At 41.8% G+C, this 21,830-nt stretch overlaps 2 protein-coding genes across 2 annotated transcripts; both read right to left on the bottom strand.

Moving 5' to 3' along the window:
• Positions 1–95: 95 nt before the first annotated feature.
• On the bottom strand, positions 96–11,343 carry LOC311350045 (uncharacterized protein). Its single transcript, XM_084470085.1, has 16 exons — positions 11,175–11,343; positions 8,652–8,731; positions 8,310–8,390; positions 8,155–8,211; positions 7,850–8,068; positions 6,975–7,088; positions 6,530–6,578; positions 6,193–6,283; positions 5,876–6,017; positions 4,749–4,853; positions 4,232–4,325; positions 3,866–3,899; positions 3,681–3,758; positions 3,425–3,527; positions 2,974–3,095; positions 96–2,535 (listed from the first exon to the last, which is right to left on the bottom strand). The coding sequence occupies exons 1-16, from the start codon at positions 11,230–11,232 to the stop codon at positions 2,400–2,402; spliced, it is 1,563 nt and encodes a 520-aa protein (XP_084326211.1). The 5' UTR covers positions 11,233–11,343; the 3' UTR covers positions 96–2,399.
• Positions 11,344–11,539: 196 nt separating this feature from the next.
• Positions 11,540–18,287, bottom strand: pyroxd2 (pyridine nucleotide-disulphide oxidoreductase domain 2). Its single transcript, XM_084471038.1, has 16 exons — positions 18,041–18,287; positions 17,558–17,577; positions 17,390–17,483; positions 16,369–16,442; positions 15,874–16,029; positions 15,495–15,648; positions 15,278–15,339; positions 15,093–15,190; positions 14,730–14,871; positions 14,340–14,474; positions 14,179–14,251; positions 13,812–13,965; positions 13,535–13,686; positions 13,250–13,356; positions 12,447–12,567; positions 11,540–12,002 (listed from the first exon to the last, which is right to left on the bottom strand). The coding sequence occupies exons 1-16, from the start codon at positions 18,159–18,161 to the stop codon at positions 11,932–11,934; spliced, it is 1,734 nt and encodes a 577-aa protein (XP_084327164.1). The 5' UTR covers positions 18,162–18,287; the 3' UTR covers positions 11,540–11,931.
• Between the last annotated feature and the right edge of the window lie 3,543 nt (positions 18,288–21,830).

Below are 21,830 nucleotides of genomic sequence, written 5' to 3'. Positions count from 1 at the left end.
TGATTGTAATAAAGGACAAATAATGCATAATAATTCAAATAAATTTATTAAATACAAAAAAAGACTCTTGCAGTTCAGTACATAACTGAGCACAAAATATTTGGTAACTAAAAAGGGGGGAGGGGAGTGCAATGCTTAGGTTAAATCAATTAAAAGCTTTCTCTTTTTTTATATTTGAGTTTGCCTAGAAGGAATAAACGTAAAATTCTGTGATATATATATATATATATATATATATATATATATATATAAATATAACCCATCAAAACGCCCACTTTTTTAAAACAGGCATCAGATGAGAAGAATAAAATAAAATACCACATAACGCACAAGAACAACTTGTGTGTCTTGTGTGTGCTGTGCATAAATTGTAAAGCACTGTAATACAAAGGCATTAGTATCAGTCTTGTAGAACCATTAGGAGTACAAGTTATATCCACTATCCCCATGGCTTGGCCTTGAAACTCTTGTTCACAACTTTTGCCCATACTACAAGAAAAATAAAAAAAAGGGACAACTTAAGAACCACAGGGAAGCAGAACTAAACATTGTGATAGATTGTTTTACTCAACTCTTACTCAAAGACAGACAGCAATAGGTGCCTTTCCCCTAAAACTGTTCACGGAGCTACTTGTACAGGAAAATTTAAAAAACAAAATAAACATGTCTAGTTGGGAAATGTTGTGAAAAACAAAAAAAAGTCTTTGAAAGCCCATCTTATTTCGACCACAACACAAGACAGGCAAAGTCAAAGCTAAATATATGTATTTTGGTTACGCTTAGGTATAAATATACAAATAAATATGTACGCTATATTGTGCATAGTTTGAGATACAACGTAGTGTGGCTTGTTTGAATTCTAGTCAAAGTTAGAGTAAAGCCAATAGGCTAGTGCTCCCTTAATCTAGTGTTTTTATGTCCATCAGAGAAAAGAAGAAACATTTTGCTAATGTTTAGTGAAATACTGAAATGCAGGCTTTCAATATAATGAAAATGAGAAAAAGATCTAAGCAAACAAAAACAAAACACTGACTTTTTACATGCATGAGATCATGTTGCGACCATGGTCCTGAATATGGTATACATTTTACTCAAGGTTTATTTTGTCAGATTGACCAGCCATTACATGGCTATTGTGAGATTGGGTGGAAGGTCCTAACACCATACAGAGACCAAGAGAGAATCAACAATGAGAAAGGGGAAAAAAATAAGCGGATATGAATATGTCATGCGCTAGGTGAAATTGTCCAATTGTCACTTCCTCTAAGCCACAGGATACAGAAGAGCAAACCAAACTTAGTCATATCATGAAGTAGCTAGAGCTAGAAAATACCTTAACTCTAACCCCAGTTTTAATTAGATATTTGATTGCAGCATTTATATAACTGAATAAGGGCATCAAATGTAGATATTCATTGATAATCAATGGATGTATAACTGTGTTTGGCACCCAATATTATAATTATTAGTATTTTAGAAAGGCCTGCCAAAGAAGTCATGAAGCCTATGACCAAATCTACACATTACTGCATAAACATACAGTTCTTCGTCCTGTTATTCAGCTCTCGAATATCTGATGACTCTTGATGACTCCCTGAACATTTTTTGCAGCAAAAAAAATGTATAGGCGGCTTCTAAGTTACCAGTGTGGGCAGCATCGGGTGAAACTTAAAATACCAAACGTGTCTGTTGGTCTTTGGTCTGGCGCTACTGGCACAGGAAGAAAGAGGTGGGACGTAGGCCGAGATGAGAGGGCGGGTTTGTGCCACAAATCAGAGACTGCCACGAGCCAGCTGTTGCCTGGCCGGAGCCAGAGTTTTGCATGTCGCACCCGGTTGACCCAGCGTGAAAATGACCCAAGCGCTGCATTTTTAAGTGTTAACACGAGTAAAGTAAAACATAATGCCTTCTCAGCAAACTCTAAATATGCAATTGTTAACCGGAGAAACTTTGCCAATTAAAAACAGAATTAGACTATTAAAACAATGCCTAAAAACAAAGTATTAGAGTTAACTGAAACCATGTCGTGCTTACCTGAAATTAAAAAGTTTGATAAAACTACACTAAAACTATTAAAATAAACTAAATAGAAGTGTCCGTTAAATTGAGTCATAGTTAGCATGGTAACTCTGGATATGAGATAATAACTTGACTACATGGAAAGGGGGCTGGAATAGTGAGGTGGTCATGGCTCTATGGCCTTGTTTGTGAGCTTCTATCCGTTTACCCCGTACTGCCTGTGGTCCTCGTTTTCAAAGTCCAGGTCCGGTCGTCCACCAAAAGGCGAGCAGAACGTTGTTTTGGATACCACATTCGTTAAGTACTCCCTTGAATCAGGCTTGGGAATCCCGGCTCCCTGCGTTGCCAAGGCAACCTTAAAAAAAAAAAGGAAACCGTCGTTAAGGCTGCCAGGGCTTCCTGTCCTTGCCCTTCTGATCAGGAAAGTGCTTGTAGCGACACTTGTCTCCAAAATGGCAGCCGGTCGTCCTCCAGAAGTAACACTCTTCTTCGTTTACTGGGCCTCGTCGCCTCGGCCTGCAGGAGAAGACGCTTGATGACTGAACTGAAGGACTCAACGAATCGGGTGAATGTGTTGTCGACAAATGTAGAGGAGCATTCTGGGCGGTTTGATCCAGAAATTTTACAATCCTGTTGTCGAATATAATTATCACTTTGGAATGGGATATCTAGCTGTTTATACGGTTTTATAAATAAAGAATGTAATCAAATCACAAACCCGTTTTTGTAGTTTTTAATAAAAATCACAAACCAGTTTTATAGTTTATTTAACCATTAATATGGTTAATCTGCTAACATGTATCAAATTATTCAAAACTAGGACACACAGCAGAAACCTTATTTGGAGCTATTCAAGAGCTTTGCTTCTGTCCAAAATGTACGCCAAGGGCCTACATGTGAATGTAAAACCCCCACCTTGGCTGCTTCAAGAGTTCACACCATAGAGCCACTCACCCAGCTGCCATCGCTGCCTGCTGTGTGGCCGGGAGGCTGGTCTTCAGGGGGATGGAAAGGGCCTTCTGGGTGCGGCGGTCGGGATACCGCACCACCAGGCGCGTGTTCTCGATACTACAACCCTGTGAACAGACAGTGAATCAACGTTAACATCTGGAACATCTGGATTCCACTGTGGAGGCAGTGTCTGAAATCCTCCAGCATTCATCACTGTCTGTTTTAAGTCATGTCATGCTCATTAACAATGCACATATCTGCATGTTTTTGTATTGCAAGTTATATTTTGTCTATACGTGTTCCATGTGTGCCCTAGGAAGACTAGCTGACAGTGGTCTCGGCTAATGGGGTTGCTGTACTCAACATCCGTCACACAACAACATTGCTTAATGTAAAACTAATGAGGTCAGAGTGTGGGTTGTGTGTTTTGGTGGTGGCGGGCGGGCTCATTTACGTTCAGCTTCTCCAGAGCACGTGCTGCCATGGTGGCGTTTTTGAAGTTGACAAAGGCACAGAACTTCTCATGCAGCACACGGATACTGTCTATTTCACCATACCTTTGGAAGAAAAAAAAGAGTGTAGAATTTATGAACACTCAAATCATCTCTTTGACCATAGACTATTGTTGTTAAATATTTGGAACTCAAGAATGTCTTCCTTATTTCAGTTAGGTTGGCAATGTACAGCAGGTGAGTGGAAGTAGGTCATACGTTTTAAAAAGGTCCCGTAAGTGTTTCTCTGTCAACTCGGTCGTCACGTTCCCCACCCACAGCGACACACAGGGGCTTCTGATAGTCAGAAAAACACATTTCAGCAAACAACTCAAATTGAGCTTAGAAATTTTAACCCCTTGTGGTTTCACATTTGGTTTATTTCCCCAAGAGCAAATAGTTACTCTGGCTGCACCAAGGATGAATCCTGGCTCCCAACTGCAACGAGAAAAGGAAATTGTTATATTATCCTAATGATTGATGATCCTAATGAAAAAGACAACAAAAACCATTGACACATCAGTAAGTTCGCTTCTGATGTGTGAAAGTTACTTGCTGATTGAGTGAGCAGCAAGAACAAATAGTAGGTAGGTCTATGTGATTGGCATTGAAGGGTGTCATATCATGTATGAACATGTTATGTGCTTGGGGATCAAAGTATGGAAAAGAGGGAATTATTTTCAGCCTTGTCTGAAGAAACCTGTGTCGGTATAGGTGATGTGTGTGTGATGGAGGCTTTGGTGTAATGGAGTGAACCCAGAGGGGCCTACCTCTGGCAGCGTCGGGGAACGACGACAGAACCGCTTGTACAGTGGAGAGCTTCTCAAGCAGCAGGACACTTTGCGTTTCTTCAAAACCATGCGCCTGTAGAGAGAGAGGATCCATGAGTAGTGAAGAAGGTATTACATCACTTGTTAACAGACACTTTAATCCAAAGCAAACTAGAGTGAATACAGATATGTCATTAGAGTGCAGGCAGAGGTGAGGGCATCTTCTTCAACAAGGATGCCTATAGATAGAGTTAAGACACTGGGGATTGAACCCAGACCCTTTGGCCTCAGAGTCAAAAACCAATGCCTTCACACTATATTTAATGAGGGGGAGGTTCTAAAACGCTTTTCAAAATAAATCCTAAATGATTTATTTTTGCAAAGATTAAGTAAACCATGAGTACTACCATTGTGCAAAAACGCACAATTCTAGCTGTTAACGGCTAGAATTGGTACAATTGGTACAAAACAAAAAGGGAAGCAATGACTTAATGATATCACAGTCGTGTCTACTTACCATCAACTGCAGCACTTTGCAGTGAAAGAGATCGTTGACAGCCTCTTCGCAGTCCTTGTCTAGATTTAAAACCTGTGCCATGGCTTTCTCTGCTTCGCTGTACCTCTGCAAATACACACAGAAACACTCACCGTAAAGGAATAACCACGACCACTTGATTTGTATTTCTTGGACCAAACAGGTTAACCATCGACTCCAGCAGTAGTGGATATATCAGTCTATAAGAGTATTACATTTAAGTCTTGAACTCATGACACCTAATGAATGAGTTTGCTTCATTTTGCCAACGAAAAATTTAAGACATTAGAGAAAACATTATCTCCAACCGGCCATCAAATGACATAACATCTAGGCCTACTTCACTGCACAGACATAATGATGCCTCCTTGACTGAATTTAATGCTATTGACATCCAGACCCTTGAAAAGACTGTGGTACAGCTTAACTCATCCACCTGCTGTCTTGATTCTCTTCCTACAAACTTTCTGAAGAGTTTTTTCAGCTGTTTATCTTGTGAACTTTTACAGATTGTAAATAGTTCCCTCATATCTGGCATTTTCCCTGCATCACTAAAAACTGCTGTTATCAAACCGCTTCTGAAAAAGAGAAACCTATATGCAGCTTTACTTAAAAATTACAGGCCTATATCAAACCTCCCCTTTATAGGGAAGGTTATTGAAAAAGTAGTTTTTAACCAGATCAGTAACTACGTAAATATGAATTCCTTCTGTGACAAATACCAGTCAGGTTTTCGTCAACATCACAGTACTGAAACTTCACTAGTTACGGTATTAAATGACATCCGCTTAAATACTGACTCAGGCAAAATAACTGTCCTGGTACTACTAGATCTTAGTGCAGCCTTTGACACAGTTTATCATAAAATACTGCTTAACAGACTAGAAATGTGTGTCGGACTGTAAGGAAATGTCCTTAAATGGTTCAAATCCTACCTAATTAATCTTGTTTTGTTTTATTTTGTTGTTACTTTAATATATATATATTTTTTTAATTTACTTTTCTATTTGTTATTTTATTTTATTTATTTTAAAGCACTTTGAATAACCACTGTGTATGATACTGTGCTATGCAAATAAATTTGACTTTCACTTTGACACCGTCCCCACCTTCATGCCGATGAGAGCGGTGCCTTTGCGAAAGTATCCTTTGGGCCAGTCGGGGGCCAGGTGGATGGAGCGCTCTGCGTCGGCCAGGGCCAGAGGGTACTGGTCCAAACAGCTGTAGCAGTACGAGCGATTCCCAAAGAATCTGGACGTGGAAACAAACCCCAAAACAGCAGAAACCTAGGTGAACCTAACCTTTCAGCTTTATTTTTCTTGCTTTGTATTTCTCTCCATAAAATTGCACCAAGATGGCCAATTTCAATGCATTTGTGATTCTTCTGATGACCTTGTCGCATGTTGCAACAACAAGCGTGACATACCTGTAGTCCTTGGGGTCACAGCGGATGGCTTCTGTAAACATGCTGACTGCCTGAGAGTACTGGCCCTCCTGCACCAGCTTTATCCCCTTCTCTGCACAACATAAACAGTTCACAGCGACGCTTGAGAGCCATGTGGCTTGGCAGATAGGTGCCCAATAACAAGAGAAGTGAATTTGTTTTAACTCATCCCCTTAAATCGTCATTGTGTCACACACACACACACACACACACACACACACACACACACACACACACACACACACACACACACACACACACACACACACACACACACACACACACACACACACACACACACACACACACACACCTTTACCTGTCAATGAGGCACTTCTCTTATTTGAATTATCTGGTCCACCATTTATCTGAAAGGAAAGTAAGTAATTGTTGAATTGTTTTGATTCTGCTTCATTTCATTAAGCCTTTTCTTAAAATTCTTCACTCACAGTATTCTAGTATTTGTAGACTGTTTTACTTTGTATAACTTTACTTCAAATAAGTTATTAATTAACCATCCTTTGTCAACGAGTGAAATAATATAGCAGGGCTATGGCCGGTAGCCCAATATCTATTGATTGTGATCGTTTTGTATACATTACTGGTTCAATGTTCACATGTTCCTTTATCAGACTTTGAAGCTGAAACCATCAACTGCAGTGATTACAGCAGTATACTGACCCTATTCCAATAAATGAAAGCATGCTGGTATTAATAGTTACCCTTCAGATCAAACTGAATCGATAACAGGAGCTTCTATTCACCTCTCTCCTGGTCTCGTTCTCCTTGTTCTCCTTAGACTTGCGACTCGAGCCCTTGGGTTTGATGTGGCTCGCGGCATTGGCAAAGAAAGCACTGCTCACATCCCACTCCGGTTCCTTGGGGTGCCGAGCAGATAACACAGGGTTGATGTTACGTTCAGTCGTTAAGCAGGCGACTACTAGGTGAGGCTGACAACAGTCAAAGCACTCAAAAATCTGAAATTATTCATTTTTTTGGAACGTTTATCAAGTAGAAATATATTATAATACAATATTTCTATGTGGCATTTCAGAGATATTCAGTTGCTTTTTCTTAAAATTATTTCCCGTCAGCAACCAAGCCAAATGCAAGACATCACTTTGGGCTTTAGTAACCTGTGACGTGACTTCTGTGTCATCTTCATGAGTAAATAATTACATAAACAAAGTAATCAACAGTTAGACTTATTGTAAGCTGCAGCCAAACAATTACTTTTTTTTGTTTTGTTTTAGACATGTGATGTATTTTAAGTGATTAAGAGCAAACCGGTTAATTCCTTTATTTGCCTGTCCACCGACCAGTTCTTTCTAGTCTTCTCTGAATATAAGACGTGTTGTTTTTGTCACATCGTCACGAGTGATGCGTGTGTGGATTTGTGGAGCTTTGTCTGTGCAGCAGTAGATGTTGATGGCCACGTCCGAGAGAGGGTTAAGCTTTTCGGGAACTTAATAGTGTAACGCCATGATGTGTGTTTGATTTCATGTGCAACATCATATCCTACCCCTTCTTCCTAGAACTCTCATGCCCAAACTCAGTGTTTGAAATCGGGCTGTAACAGGGCATTACCTTACACGTTAACTACTTTTTTCCCTGAGTACGTTCCTCTGCTCCCTCCTACCTCCTCACTGGGCCTGGCTTGGCTCTTCTGATGACCCTTTATCCCTAAAGGAGCCACGGCTGGGGAGATTTCCTCACTTTGAGGAACGGACGTTTGTTCTGCCCACTCGTCCTCTTCAACTTCCAAAACTTCCTCCTCATCTTCATCCACGGCAACAACCTCTGCGTCTGACTCACTCTCGTCCAACTCAGAGTCTGCGCTGCCATCCTCATCTTCGTCCTAATGTGCAGAAACTGACATGTTATGGCACATTTTAAAAGCCACTGTAAAAGAGCACAACATACGCAGTTTTAAATTACCCTTACCTGTTCAGCGTTCTCACTCTGTTTCACCAGTTCCTGCTTTTTACGTTCCCTCTGACGCTGGAAATAAAGAGGGCTTTCCTGGTTATTGTTCAGGGCACTAATGCCCTTGCTCAGTGAACCAACTTACTGGACATTGAGTGAGCAAGTGTCCCTACCTTCCTCTTGGCTCTGCGTCGCTCTGCTCGCTTTTTTGCCTTCTCCTCCTCACTTAGACCCTCCTCTCCATTGAGAATTTCCTACACACACAGACACACAAACAGCTGCATTTCACATTCTTAAGGATATGTTTATAGGACTTCATAATCACCAACAATTTCCCTTATAGACTTGCTGCTCTATGCGAGGGAGTGAGCTATCATAGACAATGAATGAGCAACGTAGCCTTGAAGTGGTTCACAGAATGAGTCGGTAGCATAAGCTCCCACCCGATACAGTGGGAAATTGTATGGAAGTGCAGAGAGGAACATTCCTAAGATAAGAAAGAAAAGCTTGTTCACCTGTGACAGGGAGCCCACATGAGGATCTGAGGGAGCAGGACCACAGTCCATCTGCTCTTCTGTTGGTTGGACATTAGGACCTGGGAGAAGGGCACACCGTCAGGGGATTCCACCGAAACACATTGTTCTAAGAGTTTCAACACATCCAGCCAGGAGGTGGGGCATTACACCCAAGAGTATGGGGTGTAAGAATAAATAATAGCAGATACAGGAGCAAGTAGAGGTTAGGCATCGTGCCTACAGGTAGGTTTCGGATATTGGGGATTGAACCCAGAACCTTTAGACAAGGAGTTTATCCACCACACTATCCTGCCCCCACAATTATACAGGTTAGAGTCAGTAACTCTCAGAGAAACAATATTAGATGTGCTTAAAATATATCTAGGACCATTCCAGTTTGTTGTCTCAAGTTTAACCCAGTACCCAGTCCTCAGGGTTGTGTTACACTACTGTAACCTTCTGCTTAATAGTATTGCGTATCCTGTGTGTTTCTGTGTGTGTGTGTGTGTGTGTGTGTGTGTGTGTGTGTGTGTGTGTGTGTGTGTGTGTGTGTGTGTGTGTGTACTAATCATGAACACATTTCTTCCAACATGTCACGTAAATCTGGTAAAAAAAATAAAAATCTGAAACCTATACTGCATTTAGAAGTATTGTTAGTCATATATTAAATGTCAGCCTTCGTTGTGATACTTGGTCTGTCTAGATTCTTGTTTATAAAGATTGCCGTATCCGCCAGTCCAAATAAATTAAACCTTAATAAACCGAAGCGAGAGTGAGAACCATACTGGGGTTTCTTAGCCCCCCATAGAGGAACAGAACACTCAGGTTTTCTGTAATTTTATTGTCAGTGTGGAAGCTCCACTAAAAAGGGGTGCAAACATTGCAGAATTTCTATTCAGTTTCTTGCAAGCATAAAGGTTAGATGCTGCCAAACAAGGAATAGAATGCACACACAATAGGAAGCTGGCACTTGTGGTTACCAAAATGAATCAATGCAGTTTAGCACTAGATTATTTCCGTGCCCTTTTCTTGCAGTGAGACGGCAAAGCAATTGATTCACTGCAAAGCACACTGAATACATCCCCTTTCCTGTGATGGCATTTGCTATAGTTTCTAACATTTAATCAACTAAATTATTAATCTTTTTACATGGAACTCTCCAGTTTTATGCCCGTCGTATTCTCGCACTTCTTCCCTCAGCCGCTACCGAAATAATAGTTGGTTGCAGCTCTAAAAGTAAAACAATTAGACTATTATGTGACTTTTTTGCTCCTAACATGTTCAATGTTTTGTTTGCACGAAAAACACCAGCTGTTAAGAGTGCAGATAAATTAATCGTATAGGCCTATATCATTCCTATAATGGTATTATAGGAACACACACACACACGATTATTATTATTTTTTTTTATCTTCTGTGGAATAACCTAAACTTAACATTTTACCAAACATCAAAGCGTCTCAAACACTGCACCACCTCGTTGGTCTACACATTGTGTCAAGCATCTCTTTTGTTTTTTTGCACTGCCATAGCAGTTTTGCAGCATCTCATCCGGAAACCTATAGCCTGCAGTCATCAGCGAACACGATGTTATATTTGAGGGCTGGAGAGTTTTGTTTTTTTGCAAAAGCCGTCCGGTTGAGGGTTCAACCTGCATAGAAACAGGATGCCTCGTGCATCGGCAACCAACCAGTATCTCCCTTTCCAACAATATAGAGTCAAAGGAATGTTTCAGTAGACCTACCCAGAAGGTCTCTTTGGTCAAATTCGAATATCTACTCCTGTTTTATCAAAGGTCTGAGGGAATTATCTTTACAAAACAGTTAGTACTTATAATGCTGCCTAACGTCTAAAGTGAATTATCCACATGGGCATATTATTTAAAAGTAAATTTCTTGCTTAAAATATGAGCGGTTTACCTTAGATGGCATTCCAGATGCCCTTAATAGACACGAATGTTAATGTAGCCTTGAAACTGCTTAAGGAACGAGTCGGTAGCATAAGTTCCCAAAAATCGAGTCATCACTAGTCATGGTGATTCAGCACTACACTAAATGAAATTTAAATGAAAGTAAGGAAAAAACCCATCACGTTAGTTTGTTTTTATCAAATAGCAAAACGAATTTCGGATGTCTACAGCTATGTTGTATTGGTTTAGGCAACGAGCAGCCACATAAACAAACCCCATGAGCCCCATGCAAGCTGATAAAGGCTTAACTTATCACGATAGAAAGTGATCGGGACAAATATCGCCTTTTAGTATTTACCGAACAATTTTTTATTTGATCAGTTCTCTCGACGAACTTCGAGGCACAACAAGCAGGGTGTAGCTGGCAACATTAATGGGCACTTTCCCTGTTTCACTCGCAGTATACTGTTAACTTATCAGACGAGACATTGTAGATTGAACACTTATCGTAAAACACATCGATTTAGCGATACAATTTCGGTCCGACAATTCTGTCGCTCATTTTTCACCAGGATAAAAGTTTTTGAAAGTTTGGAGAAGTAGGGGGTTCTCACCGCTCCCGAGTCCCAAGAGCCTGCATATATCCCTTGTGAACTTCATGAGCGCAACCATCCAGCATTATTAATTCAAATATATTTCATTAAAATGTGCACCACTGCAGTTAACACATTGTTTGGCTACATTTGGTCAACGAGTATCGAATTTTGCCGTAATCTAGGTGGTTCAGTCCGCTTCCTGACCCTGTAACGTAGTTGGAACCACCCTAATAGGCGCCTTAAAGGGACAGTCCCCACTTATTATGCCCCCATTAACGTAAATGAATTGCCACACTCTAGATGTAAGACATATAGGCTACTGTAGAAATGTTCCCTTTTGAAAACCATATTCATAATTAAGGACACACTTTCCTGGTTTCATATTCAACTTGAATTTATTGATACAAATATAAACAATAAGTATCCCCCAAATAATGAGCTAGAAGGTAAGGTACGTAGGCAGTAATTAGTAGGAGTCAGGCAATTGGGAAGCTATATTAGTTATAAAACACATTTTACTTTCAATTAGTTAATTCAATTAGCATATTTTGTAATTTTCCACATCGTTATGTTTTCAAACCAGACTGACCCTCACATTAGCACAGTTTAAGGTATCGGCCACTTTACACACTCTATTTTGAGGGAGGGGATTGGGTCAATCTCTAGTGTTAACAACAGAATATGGACTTCCACAGGTCTCCATCAATGTCCAAGATGTGTGACAACCAAATCATTGGTACAAGATCCAGCCTGCGATGCAGTCCGGCGATGCTATCTAGCTACGTTTCAGGTCGGCCATGACGGCAAGAGCAGCGTTCCATCCGGGAGACCCCATCACTCCACCACCTGAGAGATTGGTTAACACACAATCAAATCAATTATTAAAACTTTATCAATACAGCACTTTTCCTGCAAAAGTGCAAAACAACGTTGTGAGCAAGGGGAATAACATAACAAGGAAGTTAGTCCAACACAATCATCAGAAGGTAAGGTGGTTAAAGTTAACAAAACAAAAAAACTACTATGCAACACACTTCTGGATTTTAAGCTAAACTAAAAATCTAAAGAAATCTACTTATTATATTCTAAAAGGGACCAACTGAAGGGACTTGAGAACCGTTTGCAATACCTTTAGGTGGCCTACTATACTATCAGTGGTACAATGTCACACTCACTCTCCATGTGACTGGTGTTGTTCGTAATCCTGTTGAAGCTCTTATATAAATTACAGGCAACAATCCCCCAAGCCACTTTTGATGGGAGATATATTCTCATGCAGTAAAAGCAAACCTGGATGACAGCCGCTGCCACACAAGTAGAGCCCTTTGATAGGTGTGCGGTAGTTGGACAGGCAGGGCAAAGGTCGTGCCAGGTAGAGCTGGTCCAATGACATCGATCCATGGAAGATATTCTGTGATGAGCGGGTGCAAATAGATGTCTTTATCTCTTCACTGCATTCTCTTAAAAGGCCCTCATTCCATAATAATTCCCATGACCTCAATAAAAAAAACTGGAACAGAACAAAATAAAATAAAATTGTCTTTGTCTTTGTAATAGTGATAGAATGGCGGGTGTCCAGTAGGTGGAAAGAGTACACAGAATAATAAGAGTTGATAGAGATCACCAAAACTAAAAACTGCGATCTCTTGAGCAAAATGCAAACTCTCCTGACAAATAATCGTATCATCACTCAAGCTGTGTGTGTACTTCAGAAGAATATAATGTATGTTAACCCTTTTTAACCCTTCACTTTCCAAGACAAATTTTCTCAGAAACATTTTTGTATATTGTTGATTGTAAAATAATGGGTTAATACAATAACATTTGAATATCTAGAATAGCTTAGGACCTCTCTGAGTGCCTAGAGCGCCACGACGGTGCCCATCTGATATATTTCCTTTATAGTTCAAAGTGTGAGGGTCCCTTTTCAAAGTGTAGTCCTTAGACCACACCTGTTGCAGCACCTGGAAGAAAGGCTGGGATGCAAATCTAACCCTCCCAGCGTACTTGAGCTTGTGCGGATAGGCAAAGGAGCTCCACCACGTCACCCATTGAAATCTCTCCCTCCACAGAGACAAAAGACTACAACAAACCCCTCCGGTTAGCCCGAAGATCCTCTCCAGATCAGGGGGAGTGAGGATATCCCGGCCCACCACCGAGCTCTTGAACCCCGGGGCGTATTGCTCCACCCAGTCAAACACTGGAAAAGTGGGAGATACAAATACAGGCTTGAGTCTTGGGTTTGGGTCAATCAATGAGAATGTCTACATGCCCCGAGGGGAACAAAGTTAAAACAGTAAACAAAACATGAACAAAGGAACACTGTTTGACTGAATGTCACTGAAGCAGTTTTTTGATGCCTTTTAAGAAGTTCTTACCGAGATCGGCATATGCTTCCTTGTCCTGATCGGTCCATTCCTTGCCTTCTAGATAGTACGGGGTGAACTGGGTGAAGAATGACACAACATGGGCACCGGGCGGTGCTAGAGTGGGATCCAGCACAGAGGGGATGGTCATCTCCAACATTGGCCTGTCAGAAGAGGAACCCCCATAGTGGATGAGGGACAGGCTGTGTGTTTGTTGGCATGTGTGTGTGAGTGCGTGCTTGTGTGTTTGTGTGTTTGTACATCCATAAGAGCATAGACTAGTGCAGACCTTGTTGAATACTTTCCATTGATGGACTCTTTGTAAGCAGTCTCCAGTACTTCCACACTCTCACAGTTGAGGTGGATGGAGCACTGATGGTGTGGGCCTGGTTTCCCATCTGGGGTGGGCGCTGCTAGGAAATTTGGCAGTTTGTCTACAGCAACTGTCCAAAAACAGAAGAGAACTAAATGATTTCAGGGTTGTGCTAAAGTGGGAATTTGTTATTCATTTTAGGAATTAGAGAAATGTTATGGAACCTTTTCACAGAGGTGTGATGGTCTGGTGCAAAACGAAGCTGCATCTTTAAGACTTTACCAGTCAAAGGAAAACTTAATACGACTATAATCAATGAAGAATATAACTTCATATATCGTACCGTTGATCTTGGTGACAGGGGAGGTGTAATCAAATTGATCAATGGCTTTGATGAACTCTGGAGATAGGGAAGCCTGTTGTGAAAAAGGACATGTGATTATAGAAGATATAGATATCGCTTACATGTTAAAAATATCATCAGGCCGGGCCTTCTTTCATCACCTGTGGCGTGAGCTTCTTGAAGGTGACGTATGGCGTAGCGTTGGACAGAACCAATTTACTGTGGATCTCTGAGCCGTCCTTCAGCACCACTCCCTTGGCAACACCATCTGAACCAACCAGAATCTCCTGTACATCCTGCCAAGCCAATATAACGTTAGAACTTTGATTAAAAAAAACAGACTCAGTGGTTCCCAAGATTTTTGAGTTCACAAATCCATTAATTGGTCCAAAAAGAATTGTGGAAAAAATAACATTCAAAGCAAGTAATCTCAAGTGGGGTCCAGACCCCAAGGCTGGGAAACACTGATCTAGTTCCTTACCCATGTCAAGGAACAGACAATGTAACGTGTACATTCCAGCTTGGATTAGAATCAGGTCAAACAGCCTTGCCTTTTCAGTGAAGATTGAAGCACCATGGGAGCGGGCGGAGCTGGCAATGGCATTGGACACGCCTCCCATGCCTCCTTCCACATAACCCCATGACCCCTTCTCCTTCTCCAACTCCCCCATCACATGATGTAGGAGCACATACCTTCAAGACACAACCACCATGAGTATTGTTAATAAGACAGAAAAATGCAAGTAGTCTAATTTTCAACCCAAATGTTTTATTTCTGTTCACATTTCATTATGAATGTTGCACTTTATGTGCTTGAGTGTGGATCTGTCCCAAAACATTCTAATCACATTGCCTAGTAAATATGTGTCGACCATGTCTATCAAGGGGAGAATGTGTGCTTTAGCATAGCTCACCCACTACCGGGGTTGTATGGACTGGTCATGGCTCCGATGACAGCATCGGTAGCCAGCGTTGCCTTCAGCGGCTCGGACTCAAACCACTGGTTGAGAATCTGAAACCCAGGACAGTCTTCAAGCCTCTAGTAAGATCCTCGTAAGGTATAGACAACACTAACATGGTGTTGAGGCTGTTAACTCACCTTCATTATCGGCGCTGTGACGATCTCATAGAACTCTGGGATGTTTTTTCCAAGTTTCAGGCCTTTCAACACATACAGTCCTCATCAATTATGACAGAAGGATCATCAAGTCATCCATAAGTAGTCAATAATGGATGTGTATATTACGACTAGTTAGGACTATAGATTATAGTTGCAATTTATTGATACCATTGAGGAGTCTAGGATGGAAACGTACCACATTTGACAAGTGGCATCAAAGTCTTGGCCGCTGTGATTCTGGTTCTTAGGGAACTTGAGGTCAGACCTATGATATCCACCGGGGGGGCGTCCAGGAGAGGTTGGGCAGCTGAGGCAAGCTTATCCAAATATGCGTTAAATTCTCCATAGGCCTGTGTGTTTGGAAAAGAGCAAGAGAGGCTGAGGGTCGAAATGCATGTGGGTCTGCCACATGGTCTCATAATACAGGTTAATGGACACGGGGAGCATAATAGCATAATTTCACCCAGTACTGGAATATGGACAATAATTGTCCTAAAAATGTGTTATTACCATAACCGTATAAATGATATATTATGGGTTAATAACAGTGGACCCTCGGCATTGAAATTACCTACCATGGCATCCTTCTGTGAAAACTTCCCAATCTCCTTCCGGTTCATGTCCATGTCTGCGCCAAGCGTGAGGGACCGGGGGGGTGCTCCCCCCACCCCTTCCTCCAGCATAGGACTGAATGCATGGGGGTTCCTCCTGTAGATCTTCAGCCCGTGTTTCTAAAGGCACGCATGAACACACACAATGCAGAACTAAGTCAGGGCCTCACACATGGGTCCACCTGCAAACAAATACGAATGATATATTATATATATTATTAAAAATGCCTTTTGAGCTCAACTAGAGGCTCTCATCTGGTGGACCAACATGTGTCAGTAGTCATTAAGTCACAACCAGAATTGACATGGAGATTAAGGTTTGGCATATGATCAGTCAAAGGGCCGTGGGTTGACCAATCAGTTGGGAATCACTTAAGAGAAGACAGTAAAATAGATAAGAATGTGCTGATTGTGTTGCAAATACTGCAGTGTTCAGGATATTCTGGATGAACTTGCTACCTTGAGTTCCAGGTCTTCATAGATGTGGGGTCTGAACAAACTAAGCAAATATGAACACCTGGAGAAGTGAAAGCCTGTTGCAGGGAGGACATATTTATATAAAATTAGAACATTATCAACACCCGTATTACAAAAATGTCATCATTTCTTATTATATATCAAACAATCGAATTCGTTCCATTAGAGATAAAGAGGTAAATTAGAGGTCAAAACCTACGAAGCATTTATACAAAATCCATTCTACATTTACATTTAGGGCATTTAGCAGACGCTTTTATCTAAAGCGACTTACAATAAGTACATTTGTCATAAGAAGTGAAACAATATATCGCCGTCGGTAGGCCTACAGTAAAGATATTCATAGAACCAAGTGCAAGTACTAACAATCGCCAGGCTAACCCCATTCCCCGTGTACAGCAGTGATAGCTAGCTACTGCAGATGCTACACAAATAAGTACATGCTACACATATGCACAACACAATTAAGTACATGCTACACAATTAAGTACAATGAATGAATACAAGCTGAATTAAGTGCGTTCACTAAGTGCCAGGACGTACAACAAACAATAGTGCAACAGACAAATAAGGGACTGAATGGCTACGTAGTCTAGGTGAACTCTGAACAGGTGGGTTGAGTCGTTTGCGGAAGCTGGTGAGCGACTTTGCGGTCCTGACATCAGCAAGAGTTGTGATTTAGCTTCACCCTAAAGTTGCAGATCGTTTTTAGTTTTTTGGCATGGCATTGACTCAAGCCTCCACCCAGTGACGGACTTGGATCAAAAAACGTCCCTGGCATTTGCACATTATAACAGGGTCCGCGGGTGGAATTGTTGCATCGCGCGTTAGCAGTAAAAGACCGTCAATGCAGTGTGCTCGATAGTGTGCCGATTCTGCATTGTGTGTGTTCAGACAGAGTAACCCGACAAGCATGCCGCTCCGTGATTGGCCGGCCCAAACGGCCCACGAGAGGTCGAGGCCCTTCTGGCATCTGCCCGAATGCCAGACGTCCAGTCCTTACCAGGGAACAGTTCTTCTGTAACTGCGGCTCCCCCCAAGACGTGGCGACGCTCGAGCACCGCTGTCTGCAGCCCTCCTTTCTGGAGATATGCAGCCTGCATGGGACAATCGAATTAATTTATGCAGATATGTATGAGACAAATGAGAGCGTGCTGTTCATTTTACTTACCGCCACCAATCCATTGTGTCCTGGATACAAATATTGGTCCGATAGAAAGATAAGAAAGACATTGGCAAGTGGACTTGGGTGGACAGGTTGTTAACACAAACTTAAACGACTAAAATCGACACCAACTCGGTAGAATTTAGCAATGCATTTGTGTCACCACATGATATTTAACAAATATCGATAGCATCATAATGCAATGGTTCACACAGGTAAAAAAATGTGTTCAGCAGTTTGCAATTTGTTTACGAAAGTCTTACAGCCTACAAGTCTTACAGCCTACAAGTAAAGTGGTGACTATATTGCTTGCACGTAAAATCAAAGTTGTTCCGTGGAGCCACAAACGTTGTGAATCCCGTCGGAGGAAATTTAATTCGGACTTTACTACAACCCTTTAGATTAGAAACGTATATTAAAGTGCTGCTATCGCAATATATAGTCCTAAAGCTTCTTCAGGCACATTTGCACTGGATCTTGCATTCCTACCTCCTCCGATTACCAGCACGTCATACTGGGATTTGAGCGCAGTGTGGCTTCTTCTCCTGGACGCGTTCTGTATGCTTCGGATAACCCGACTGCCTTGCCTCGTCCACACCGCTCCTGTCATGCTAAATGTGGGACACGCAAACGTTCCTGGCCGTAAAAAGAATGACTATGCTATTGTGTGTTTCCGAATGAGCTTATGGAAGGGGGAAAATCCAACACGTTATTGGGTCCCTGGGTCATAGTATAAAGTCTCGATATTTGTACTTCCTCCGATATCCACTAGTCTGCTTCTTTTAGATTTATGAAGGGGTGGCGCTAGAAGAAGGCAATTATCTGCCATAATAAAAGGAAGTCCATACATACACACATTTATAAATGGAGACACATTCTACATTCATAAATGTGGTTAATGAGGCTACATTCATTATGTGTTTGCGCAGGAATTTGTTGTTCAGGGCCGTCTTGTTGTGCGTGTGTGTTGTATCTTGCTCTATTAAAGTAGTTGATTAAATAGTTAAAAACAGGGATCCTCAACAAAAAGACAATGCAAGATGTGTGAAGTGACGCCAGAAAGAGGATTTGGCTTCTACTTCCATCGTCTTTTCCTTCTCTTTTCCTTCCTCTTCCTCCAGTGTCCTGGTCCTCCATCTGAAGCTGATTGGACGCTGATGCTGGGTTAAACTGCACACCTGTTGCACGAGCAATCAATGTGCACAGGTTAAACCAGCCATCACCACACACACTCAGGGAGAAATCTCCTACATGGAGCACCAGGTCATGTAGCATTGCAACACCCCCATCCTGTGTCCTTGTCTGGAGGAGCCCATTAAAAGTCAACTAGGTGGAGTGTATCATTGCACATTGTTACAGTCCCATGTATGAAACAGTTTATCTTCCACTTCTATAGGTATTTTCTGAAGGAGACATACCAGCCTTTGTTTTTACCATGGATGTTAAATTGAATCTCCAATCACATTGGTCAATAGCCTTTTAATAAATTTTAGCATTTATTAGAAGTTTACTTGTTGTATAACAATATAATCTGAGTTGTACTGCAATAACAAGTATTTTGTTCATGCATAAGCTATGTTTTAGTAGTAATAATCAACATAACCACCTGGAAATGGGTAATCCTTATGGTTTTCTCTGTGTACAAGTATGCAGTACTACCACTAAACAAAAGCTTATAAGTGATTAAATAAGTGATTCTAAAACTTTCCAGCTCGCACACTACCAAGCAATCAATCAATATAATTCTGTAAATAAAAGTAGTCCAGCTTCTGTTACTGATGAATCTATATACTTCTGTCAATAAAAGTAGTCCAGCTTCTGTCTGTCCTTTTGTGGCTGCCTAGTGTGGGAATTCACTGTTATATGCTTGAGTAAATGTTTGGTTAATGTCAACAAGTGGCATGACAATATGCTTACAGATAGCTTTATTAATCCCTAAGGAAACGCTTAAAAGAGAAGGGCTAAGGTGGGGATTGTGGAGGAGTTCCTCCTTCAACAGCTATTGGGCAACAGACTGGAATGTACTGGCTGGAGTCATGGACTGTATAAAATGGACTTGCTCTCATGGACTCTGAGCCCCCCTGCTACTCGTCAATGTTTAAGTCTTTATGGTTTGAGTTTGAGACGGTGGCCTTTGGCGCTCGGTGCACTGCCTCCCCCCTCCTCCACTGGGCTCCACCGTGCTGTTGTAGAAAAGGCTTGTGCTGGGTGGTGGCTGTCCATCGTCACTGCTGGTGGCCGGTCCAGACAGCCCTTCTGTGTCCTTTCTTGGCCTGAAGAGGCCCCACTCTGGGCGCTAGTGTCACAAGGTGTGATGTGAACGTAGGAGAAACACTGTATGAACGGTTTAAGAAAAGTAGTGTATTTACTTTACATGAACAAGATGAGGGTGGATGTCAGTGGAATCAGTAGTGTAAGGTGTGCATGAGGATTGAGATAGTTTGCGGATGTTGTAAGGTTGTTCCAAAAAGGCTCTGGCTCTAGCCTGTCCCAGGAGCTCTTTGTGGTCCTGCTTCTGGTTTGGTGCCAGCTGGTGACCAATGAGGATGTCTGGAATGTGCAGAGGACGAACGTTAACAGACAGGTCAGGCAACTGTGAATACATTGGTTCCACTTCCAGCCATTTCTTCAAAAGGTTTATATGGTAAATTTGTAGTCCTTTCCGCCGACCAGGTTGCCTTACCCTATTGTTGACTTGGCCCATGCCATCTGGCGAGGAACCTGCACTCATTTGTAGGGAGGAGCACCATCACTTTTCCGCCCACTTGGAATTCCCTGACCTGGGGCCACGGTTATATACTGTAACTGTTGGGTATATGGGTGATGGTTGTTGTTCCCAGGCCTCTTTCACCATGTCGAGCCACCCCCTGGGTCTCCGACCATAGAGCATCTCAAGGGGAGAACCCTGTGGAGCTTCCCTGATGGAGAACAGGAAATAGGGGAGAAGCTTCTCCCAGTTCCTTCCCGTCGACAGCAATCATCTTTCTCAACATCTCTTTCAATGTTTGGTTGGGCTAACACTTGTATATTCCCCACCCCCTAACCCTAACCACTGATAACGGAGAATAAGAGAAAAAAAGCCAGCCTGTTCTGAAATAGTGGAGTGGCGGGAAAACTACAGCCAAGTGATCAAAGCTACTAAGGAGGCTGAGAGGGCCCTGAGGCTGGAGGTCTGAAGGTCTAAGCATGAAGCAATCAAACAGCAGGTGGAGAAGCAGCCTCAACGATGGCTTGCAGTGCCAAATTGAGAAGGAAAAACTACTCTCTGCTAAATTGCACATAGGTGAGATTAGTAGAGATTTCGGTGGATAAATTTTTTATCTGCTGATGTGTTGATTGGTTTCATTGTGTTTTGTTTTTATTCCCCTCCGTCTGTCATTGAAACAGAATTCTGTTTGAAACTCCTAGAAACAAGCTGCTACTTATTTTCCAACTTTCTAACTGACTCATCGACAACAAAAGCCTGGTCAGATAGCAGGCAGGACTACCTTGGTCGGCGGACCTCATGGTGATAGAGAGCTTGGAGGAGCAGGTGAGGACACCATGGAGACAGTGGGTTGGGTTTATAGTGTAATGGAACCACAACAGACCGACTGCCTTGGGAACGTCTTTGCATCGATCTGTCGTTTTGAAGTGGAAGCCATCGTACATTTATGCTCTCTTTACGCAGAAACTTGTGAACGACAACATCCCAAAATGGCAAAGGACTGCCATTTGGTGGAAGAATGGGTTTTGGATAGGCTTGACGGAGAACGTTGTGGAAGACACATGGACGTGGGTCAACAACGTTACCCACCGACCACCGTTGTAACAACCTCCCTCGTTTAGGGAGGTTGTCCCTAGAATACAATACAAGTTGTATTGTTGCTACAAAATAAATTGTGTAACTATTTCTTATTTTCTTACCTTAAATCTAGCTACTGGCTCAGCGTGGAACCAACCTGAGAACTGTGCTGTTTTCATCCCCACTAGTGACCCAACTCATACGTGGTTTGATTCACACTGCCACGGATATCCTCTCCACTGGATCTGTGAGATGAAGCCAAATGAGCAATGAAACCCTTGATTGGTCTTGTTGTGGATAAACAATACAATGGAGAACCTACTTGTGTGCGTCTTATTATAACTACAAGAAGCAGTAGTGATATGGTTAGTATAATGGTTATTGATCCTTGAAATTGAATTAGGGTTTGGGATGGATTTTTGATTTGATAATATAATATTTGATAATATAATTGGGCTATTTATTACGGTGTTACCCATGCACAGCAGGTGTGCT

The sequence above is a fragment of the Micromesistius poutassou genome (genome assembly GCF_964030765.1).
Source record: "Micromesistius poutassou genome assembly, chromosome: 7".
Lineage (NCBI taxonomy): Eukaryota > Metazoa > Chordata > Actinopteri > Gadiformes > Gadidae > Micromesistius > Micromesistius poutassou.
The sequence above is the reverse complement of the archived record's forward strand: the minus strand, read 5'-3'. Positions and strand labels throughout refer to the sequence as shown.

Coding starts and splice junctions, on each gene's coding strand:
- LOC311350045 (XM_084470085.1), bottom strand. CDS start 11,232: ATGGTTGCGCTCATGAAGTTCACAAGGGATATATGCAGGCTCTTGGGA. Junction 8,391..8,651: donor ATGTGGGCTCCCTGTCACAG/GTGAACAAGCTT, acceptor CTGTGTGTGTAG/GAAATTCTCAATGGAGAGGA. Junction 2,536..2,973: donor CAGGCAGCGATGGCAGCTGG/GTGAGTGGCTCT, acceptor CTTCTCCTGCAG/GCCGAGGCGACGAGGCCCAG.
- pyroxd2 (XM_084471038.1), bottom strand. CDS start 18,161: ATGACAGGAGCGGTGTGGACGAGGCAAGGCAGTCGGGTTATCCGAAGC. Junction 17,484..17,557: donor GACACAATGGATTGGTGGCG/GTAAGTAAAATG, acceptor TGTCCCATGCAG/GCTGCATATCTCCAGAAAGG. Junction 15,340..15,494: donor GATGCCACTTGTCAAATGTG/GTACGTTTCCAT, acceptor ATGTGTTGAAAG/GCCTGAAACTTGGAAAAAAC.